The sequence below is a fragment of the Uloborus diversus genome, chromosome 2 (genome assembly GCF_026930045.1).
Source record: "Uloborus diversus isolate 005 chromosome 2, Udiv.v.3.1, whole genome shotgun sequence".
NCBI classification, from domain to species: domain Eukaryota; kingdom Metazoa; phylum Arthropoda; class Arachnida; order Araneae; family Uloboridae; genus Uloborus; species Uloborus diversus.
The window spans coordinates 79,600,662-79,610,483 of NC_072732.1; the positions used below are offsets into that span (position 1 = coordinate 79,600,662).

Below are 9,822 nucleotides of genomic sequence, written 5' to 3' on the forward strand. Positions count from 1 at the left end.
CGCTTTCCATCTTGAATTGAAAATTTCCACGTTATTATACGAAAACGTTTTTTGGATCATGCCGGTTCTACAACCAGACATATTTTTAGCGCCCCCACAATACATTTCACGCATTGAAAACCGAAAATACGGCTCAAAATTTCGTCTAGTGTATTTTCATGCCTTGTATTTTGAAATAAAAATTTAGCATTGTGGAAAACGGGAGAAGGGGGGAAATGGAAAACGCAGTGGCAGCATGACGCAACTGCAGGGGTGCGGTGGCCCATGACGCAATTGCGAGGGCCACCCACAACCACAAGGGCCCCGAAGAAGATTCAAAAATGCACATGGTTAATATTTTATTGTATAATTCTGTCATAAACAAAGGGGTTTCAAACACGCACTGTAACGAGCCCCCAAACCTGTAAATCTGCCACTGAGGAAAAACAATAGATTTTTTAAAATATTACATTTTAGTTTTTAACCTTTTATAAATTCAAAGTACCAACCATTCTAAAGATTGAAAAATCAAAATAGTAAACATCTTTTCTGTCCCGGCCACCTTAGAACGTTTTAGAATTGATCATTAATAATGTATTTATTGTTTTCGTTTATTTTAGTGGTAACCAACCTAAGGCCCGCGCGCCACATACGGCTCGCGAAGCTTATCCGTGTGGCCCGTCGTTTTTTTGAATGTTAGAAATCGAAAAGCACGATTAGCAGGAGTGTGCACAGGGGGGGAAGGGGAGAAGGGACACCTGTTGGCCCGGTCCCCAGGTCTGAAGACGGCCCAATATTTTTAAAACTAGGCATGAAATATAGGGGTAAACAATATGGAGCGGAGCCCAGAAAAGTTTTTTGTGACGGACTCCAAAATTTCTGTGCACGGTCCTGACGATTAGTGACAATGTCACAGATTTGGAGTCAAATACTCGTTAATTGGTTTCTGAAAATCATGTATTTAATAAATATGTATCTAGTAAATGACAACAACAATTATCGGTTTGTAATTTTCTTCCGTTTTCCATATTTTCCAATGTTATTTAGAAACGAATGAAATATTTTGAAATGTTGTATGTGTTCTGGCCCGCGAGAGTGATTTTAATATGAGGTCCGTCCCTCGGGCAGAAAAAGATTGGGCATCACTGGTTTATTTCACTCTTAAATTAAATTTAATTTTCTGAAAAATGTCAAGATATTTTCACGGAGTTTGGATATCATCATTTTCACGCCTGTAAAAAAAACTAGCAATATCTCTGTTGCACAAATTGCTACTTGGCGCCGTTTACCGGTAGAGAAATCAATGTGCAATCCTTCCTTTTCGTGGATTCCGCATCGATTTGAATACGCAATACGCGAAAAGGGAAGATCGCAGACATGTATACGCAACCCGCGAAAAGAGAAAGATTGTGCAATGATTTCTTCATTGGGAGAGATAGCAACACACGGCCCCAGTTGGGAAAACGACAAACTTGTTCGAAAATTTGAAAAAAAAAATAAAATAAATAAATAAATAAATAAATAAATAAAATAAGTTACCAGAAAAATTGAGAAAGTATGGGCGAGAAAATATTAAAATGAAATTTAAATTTAATTGCGGTTAAGATCATGATTACAAATTATCTTTTAGTTAAAATAAAAAAGAAATGATTTGTTAGTGGCGGATTTATAGGTTTGAGGGACCGTCGCAATGCGTTTCAGGGAGTCCCAAAGAGACGAACAGAACTACGAAATTCTTATGCGAATATTCTTCATCTAATGGGGGCTGCGTTCTAAGGCATTTAGCCTTTAGCAGACCTAGTGCGATTCCCCGATACTACATCCAGTCTTTCATGTGCCACCATTAAGGCGCGGATGTCAATTTCACGGATAATTTGGACGCCCAGGTTCTACCAGATGGAAGCACCTGGGCTCTCTATTGATGCGAAATTGCACTAGGAATTTAATTTTGCCGAGGGAATTCGTAAGCCCCAAGAGATCTTTTACATGTCGCACAATCATACGACATGGGCGCTGATGATCTTCTACATCTCGAAAATCCACCGACTGGCCACCCCAGGTCAAAACCTGGGTCCACATGCGTAGAAGGCCTGCGCCTAACCGTCACGCCACCAGCGGACTCTCACATACATATAATACCTTTTTTTTTTTTCGTGTTTCTGAATGATACATTAACAGTTTGAATTCATGTGTAATATTTTCATCTACTGTACAGTGCCAAAGTAATAAAGTAGACTCTCGTTTTACGCGGGGGTTACGTTTCACGGAAATGCCGCGTAAATCAGAACCACGTAAATTGAGACTAAATAATAGTGTTAATATAGGGGTTAGGTTCTGCAGAACAACAATCCACTCTAGGGATAGATAAATGTACAGAATAATGTGTATATATACATACAATGTGCATAAAGAAAAGTGCTTATAAAAAAGAGCTGTTTGTGTTATTCTTAACAGTAAAAAAAATATTTTTTCTTTTCTTTGTGGGGCATAAACGCTTCCATGTTCACTCGCTTAATTTCCATGACGGGATCTTCCTTCACTAATACATCAGAAAGATCATTTGCCATTGTCAAGGAATGGCTCAAAATTGTCAGTGTGAAAGCTTTTGGTTGTGTGTCAAAGACGAGGGTATCCTCATTGGTTTCGTTCTCTTTTGTCACTCCTAGCTCTTCCGGTTAGTTCTGAATTGTGAGTTTAATATCTTTACTTCTGGAAGGAGTTCTGGAACCAACCGCAAAAAATATCTCGAGTTGCCCAAGCTCGCTTGTTAGCACCTCAAAATGCAGTTTATTACTTGTTATCTGCAACCTCAGGAGTTGGTTCTTGAAAGAGGGGAAATTATCAGTTGGCAATGCGGCATCCGCATAAAATCGAAACTCATCCGCGTAAAATAAAAATGTCAAATCTTAAACCGCATAAAATAAACCCGCGTTAAAAGGTTTAAAAAGGGGGGGGGGGGGCTACTGTATTTCACAATCGTAGGTACGATCGGAACTCCGGAACTCAAAGATATAGTACAGTAAAATTAGGCCAAAAAATGGCCAAACCCAAACATCCAAAAAAAATGGCGAAACCTGTTGCAAATTACTTCTTACCCTTTCAGAAAGAAGGGGTAAAAAGTCCCTGCACTTTGCGCGTCGAGTTTTGGGGGGAAGGGGGGACGAAATAATCCTCTATTTAAATAAAAATAATTTCTATTACTTAAAAAAAATTCTCAAACCTCGCAGAAACCACTCTGTAATAGTAAAATAATAAACTCTAACAGGGGTGGACAGGCGGACGGGGGAATGGGGGGGGGACGGGTCCATGGAGCAGCTTTGCGTCATTGGAATTTTCGAGGCAGTTTTTTCAAGGGGTATTCCTTTCTTTTTTGAGGGCTTTTATTCTGGATGGGTATTCCGTCACACTTAAGGGGTCCGCCATCGTTTTTTTTTTGGGGGGGGGGGGACCCTGAACTTACATTCTAAAATCAACTATTGCAGTGACGCTCACGAAAAAATTTCCCTGATTTAAACTTTTCCGAAGTACAAAATGCCACACAATGATATGGTAATGTCAGAATGATAATTCTAAAAGATCTAAGCGAGCTCAGTAACCAAATTATTTGTGACTGGAGTTATTAAACTGTTTAGAGCGCTGGAAAACAAAATTCCTGTGCAGTATAAAAAAGGTCCAAATTGACCAAAGTTTCCCTACTTCTTCTTAACTTACTTCAACTTTTCTACAATCTTTTGCCATCACCGTAAGGGGGGACAAAACGAAATTGCCAGTAGTGAGACGGACAATGCTGCAATTCTGCACCCTCTAAGTCGGTGGGGGTTCTCATTTGCAAACATATAGGTCACTAGTAAGTATGGGAAAGCTAGTGTCATTTTTGATGGGTGCAAAGAAAGCACCACAGAAATATAATCTGCGTCTTATTACAACAGCCAAGCTCTAGAAGATTTTCTGCGCCTCAAATCTTGTGCTTGCTTTGAGGGGTTCATTGGATATAGTGAGTGTTTGAAAAGTCTGAAAGTGGACTGAAGTGCGCAACTATATGCACAAACTGTGCTAGACATAGCTGCAACAATAACGATTTTGCTCATAATCTAGATTCCAAAAAAACATCTTGTTAACGAAGACTTTTTGTTACAAGCTTAGGAGAAATCATTTGAACGCAAAAAACAGTTCAGCGTAATTTTTCTGGCCATTGAATCAAATGTGCACCATCAGAGGGGGTGGGTGGGGGGGGAAGGATAATATTTTAGTATATAATTTCGTTTTGGGAGGTGAGCTACTGCTCTTATGGGGTGGACAGTTCTGATTTAATGCATTTTATATTTGCATGAAATAATACTTCTACTTGAAATAAAAGGGGAGGGGGTTGAGTATTTATTTTATTTGGCGGAGGGGGGGGGGGGGGGGTGCTGTAGCTTTGAGAGGAAGTGCACCATCGCTCTTGAAGTATGGACACACTTTATTTCCAACTTTAACTTAGCATAAAATAATGTTTCCATATGAAATGTATGGAGGGGGTTCGGGGTACTGCTTCGTTTTACGGGGATAGGGGGGGGGGGGGGGCTCTGTAGCATTGGTGGGTTATGTCATTCCTCTAGGGGGTTCAAACACCTTTAATTTCATGCTTTTAAATTTAGTATAACATAATATTCTCACTTTAAATTTACTCTAAAAATTCTGGAAAAATACCGAAACAGCAATTTTTAGATGCCCCCCATTCCAAAACCCGACGCACAATGGGGTAGGACTTTTTACCTGTTCTTATTGGGAGGGTAATAAACAATTTGCATCAGGTTTAGCTTTTTTTTTTTTTTTTTTTTTGGATGTTTGTGTCCGACCCTTATTTTTACTGTACTAATAGAGTTTGAGCACCACTGAGTTATGAAGTTAAAGTTTGAAATCACTTCAAGCTTTTTTTTTTTTTTTTTTTTGGCACAGAGCCCACTTAGGAATTTTGCCAAATAACTCAGGAAAATCTACCCGTTTTTGCGAAGGTGTTGAAGCATATAATAAGCACTTTTTTAAAGTCCGGTGAAGCAATGGGTTCGGAACCAGTACTGTAGTCAGGGGGAAGAGGGGAGCCATTCCATGAAATATTTGGTTTTTCAATGTAAAAATAATGTAAACGTAATATAAATTTGTTTCAAATCACCTTTTCTTTAGATTGAAGTGAACCCCCCCCCCCCCCACCTCTTTAAAAATTGTAATGGCACAGTCTGCACCATGACCCCCCCCCCCCATAGGCGCACACCCCTGTATTTTTTTTTTTAACTTCATAAATGACACTTTTTTTCTGAACTGTAAGTATAAGGTAGCGAAATATGCTGTGACAGGGGGAGGGGAGGAGAGGTAGTATATTGCAGTGACAAATCGTGATAAACGGGGGGGGGGGGGTCAACTGAAAAACAGTGACACCTCTTTGCCATAAGTTTTGCCAAACTAATAATCTTCCATTTTCATTTCACTTAAGTATTTATTTGAACTTAATTTTTCTGCCTTGAACATAGTTGTCCTTCTTCCTCTCTCTATATAAAAAAGTATAGTATATATACATATATAAGTAGTAAAAAGCACGGTACCATCGTTTCTTATCATGTATTCTCTCGTAAGAATTAATTTTCGATCATTAAAGTACATCGTATTTTAAAGAAAGCCATTGAAAAATATAATTAATTAAAATAGCAAAAAACCTAATTTCACATTTGAAAAATCAAACGAGAATCATTTGAACGAAAATAAATATTCAAATAAAATACAAAATTTAAGATTTAAATATACCTTATTTCCTGCGGACGCTCTTTCAAGAAATGCCTAGATTCACCTGGTGGTACAAATCCCAAACTTTGTAAAATCCGTTTCCAAATGTCAAACAAACCGATGTACATTTTAAAGAATGGTAGAAATTAATCCCAAATGTTTGACATTTGCAAAAAATAAACAATCAAAGCACAAACCGTTCACTGTATCTCAAAAATCATCGCGGAACATCGCAGAACTAGAAAAGAAAAAATAAAAGAATCGGTCACGTAAATGTTTGTTCGCAATCACGCGCTTTTTGGCATTACCTCACTACGCATACGCGCATCATAACAATGTTGATGGAAGACGGCGGAAAGCGAGACGGAAACTCTTTGGCATAGTGCCAACAATACGGCTTCCAAGACTGTCTGCTCATTGCTCTCTTTGGCGAACATAAGATATTCCGATGCTAATCGTACCGTAAACCACGTTCTACTATGTCTTTGGGCGTGGTATTTTTCTTTTATTTTTTTTAGGAGAGACAGGATTATTCGGGGCGAGATCAAATTGCATGCATAACAGTCACCAGCTGAAGCACGGCACGGAAAGCAAAATATGGAACTGTAGTAAAAAGGAAAGATGTAGTAAAATAGTACCTTGCGCTGGATTGACCGGCGACACGTGAGCAGTCGGTAGCCGACATTTAAAACGTGATTTTGGGCGGCCCGCAAATGATCGATTTCCGAGTTTTAGGGATCCAATGCTGCGCGTCGCTAGTGAGCCACGTTGGGAAGTTAGCCAGAAATTCATTGATAAACGTTGAAAAAAAATGCTCAAAATTCCAATTTTCAATTGTGGAGCATAGCAAAGCCAAATTTCTTAATTTTGCGGTGACGATTTTTTTTTTTTTTTTTTTTTTTTTGCAGATCTTTCTGTACACAAGGTCAAGCACATTTACAGCGAAATCAAAGGGACCAAATAAAAAGTTTATTATAAAAAGCTAAATAAAAAATTAAATAATATACAGCAAAATTTGAAGGCGAGTCGAAGCTATGAAATTATAGCCAGGGGTACCCAACCCGAAGAGCAAGTGCGCATCCCTCCCCCAATACCCCGAGCTACTCCCCCCCCCCTCTCCTCCAAAAAACAAGACAAACTCCCCTCAAAACAACACCCCTAAAAATTTGAGTGGCGCAGACTGCGCCATGATCCCCTCTTCTCTAAGAGGGCACCTCTGTTTTTGCTACAAATTTGCTACATAGGGTTTTGCTATAAACGCGGGCGCGACTATATAAACAGGACGAGAGAGAGAGAGAGATCCCAAAGCAATGATGCTCCCCACACACTAAAAAGTGTGGGCATCCCTATACCAAAATCACATCACTCAGAATAACTTTACAAAAAAAACCCAAGCTAACTAGAGAGACTTGACCCAAAGACTCATTTGATGTTTTTTTTTTTTTAATTTGATGTTTCTTCAAAGTATTTTTAGTTTTGAATAGATACCATATTGTGATTTAGGCCTAATGATTTGATTTTATTGATCTAAGTTGCTAAAAATTTAAGGTAAATAAGAGAAAGCTACTTAGGGAGACTTGACCCAAAGAATAATTTGATGTTTTTTGAATGAATTTTCGTTTATAAATAGCTAAAATATTGTGATTTAGACCTTAATGATTTGCTTTTGTTTAGGTAATAACTTACGTATTGTGAATAAGAAGGGAATTTTTTTTTTTACTCAAAAAATAACTAAAATATTTTGGTCGAATAAATTGTTTTTATTTGTCAAATAACTAAAATACTAATGATTTTTAAGCCCAATGATTTGTTTCTTAGTAAAATAACATATTGTTTAGGTCTTAGCTGACAAAGTTTTTAATTAGACTTCTGCTTTTCTGCTGATGTGCAATAAGATTAATTTTTAAAAAATCTGTAAAACTTAATCTAAAGATTGAACATTTGTTCATTCACTTCAAGTATCACTTATTAAAGCAAAAAACACCATCAAACCTGCGTTTTTGATTTCAATATCTATGAGTCTTCTTAAATTCATGAGGGGGCTCATGTCTCCCTAGGTGTTGGGTCAAGCCTCTCTAGCTCTAGGGACACTTGACTTGACCCATTTGCAGACGTGATGAATATAATTTTTTGTACTGTTTGTACTTAAAATTATGCTATTATTTCTAGTCATAATAATGCGCAAAATGGCAAACTATTTACACACATGTTTAATTTCGTTCTAACTATTCTACAAAAAGGAATGGACAATAAAAAACCAAAAATTGGGTCAAGTCTCCCTAGTTCCCCTAAATAAAATATTGCTCTTGTGACCACTTTGAGGTTTTTGCACCAGTCCTTTCAGTCGTTTGTGCCACGACGTAAGGTCTAATTACGTTGTTATTAGGTCGTCAAACATAACTCAGAGCTTCGACGGCAATTATTTTTTTTATCGACATAAGAAAGCGCTTCGGTGTTATAGTACTTTCGATTTTTTACGCCATTCGCTCGATATTCTGTTTGTAAGCATGGGTATACGTATAATTCTTCGTATGTTGCAGTATGTTGTGAGAGTGCAGGTCCCTTTATCTTCCGCAACTCTGCCAGTGCATGCGGAGTCAGAGTCGAACCGATTTTGGGTAAGGCCCCTGTAGTGGAGGGGTTATAGGGGTTCTAATTTTGGGGAGTCGCAGTAGGAGTCGAAAACTAAAACTCCTGGAGTCGGAGTCGAACATATTTTATCAGGTCGCAGCCCTAGACGGCTGGCGCAAGAACTGGAAACAATGATGCGTTTAAAAATTCACTTAAAATTTTCTAGATCAAAACTTTTGAAATGCATGCACAGTCCGATTCAGGTAATTTGAAGTAAGTGCCATAAACCCGTCTGGAAAACGCACGCACACAAACAGACACTGCCTTTTATAAAAATTAAGATACCTTTGTTTAATGAATAAATACTGCGAAAATGACCAATACGGATTAAAATTCAATCAAAAATTAGTTCTTTATACCACTCAACTATCTGCATGAAGACACGTCATCCAGGCATAGTCATAAAATAATTGCATAAAATGTACTACTTTACTAAATTAATGGCAACCTCAATAACACGTCACTGAAACATCCATTTACTCACTTTTCGAAGTTTAATTTCAAAATAAGACATATAACGTTCAACTTGAGAACAAAACAAACGTAACAATGAACAATCACGTGGGTATTTCTCATAAAAATACCATAGAGCAAATATAAAGCGCGAATACTTTTTTCCGCCTTTCACAAGGTCGTCTTCTGAAACTATTACTCGACCCATTACAGTGAGAAACATAACAATCGACAATTTGACAGTAAATAGGAAAGACAAATAACGTGTCTATGTACTCAGGCACTAGAACTAGTGAAGAGAAGTTACAGTAAAAACAAAGGAAGGGTAACTTGATTCATTTGAAACTCCTAAAATACAACATATGAAAGCTTACTAGTAAATAAAGTCGATGATCGCTCTGATGATATCGTTCTTTTTTTTTTATGAGCCAGGTGCATAATTTTTAAATTATTGTTACAAATTCTGAAAATAGTAATTTTCGTGATTAATTTGTTGTAATCTGGCTAAATTAGGCGTTTGTTCCATTATTTTGCAACTAAGATTATCTTAGTAACGTAACCTGTAAATAGCTTCTTGTAATGCACATACAACCCCCCTAACATTCGACTGAAGTACACGGTCCCCCTATTTTTCATTGATAGGATTCGGGAATGAATAAAAAGAAAATACGAGAAGCATTTCGAATTTTTTGGAAACTTCTCTGGGGTTTATAAATAGCCATAGCCGACGGCGGGATAAGTTAGTCTCGAGTGAGTTTTTGCTTGAGAATCGTGTCAGCGGTGAGCTGGAGAGCATGTATTAGCTCTGTTTAGTGAAGCCTTTGAGCTGTATTTTTGCGTATTCGGATGTAAATACGTGGTTGACCGTTTGAGTATACGGTGTTAATCGATATTTGCCAGATTGCTATGGTTAATTTAGCAATTGTTAACGATATTTCTTGTACATAGTTGTAAATAAATCTCCTGTGTTTTCTCAAGAACTGTGTCGTCATTTCAAAGAAG

The 9,822-nt window shown here is 37.7% G+C and overlaps 1 protein-coding gene across 1 annotated transcript in view; it reads right to left on the reverse strand.

Annotated features, from left to right (window-relative positions):
* LOC129235248 (folliculin-interacting protein 2-like) overlaps window positions 1-6,073 on the reverse strand; it is a 56,569-nt gene extending 50,496 nt beyond the window's left edge. Inside the window, exon 1 of the mRNA XM_054868957.1 lies at window positions 5,758-6,073. Coding sequence (XP_054724932.1) covers window positions 5,758-5,864 — 107 coding nt within the window. The 5' untranslated portion in view covers window positions 5,865-6,073. The remainder of the gene's footprint in view (window positions 1-5,757) is intronic.
* Window positions 6,074-9,822: the final 3,749 nt, after the last annotated feature.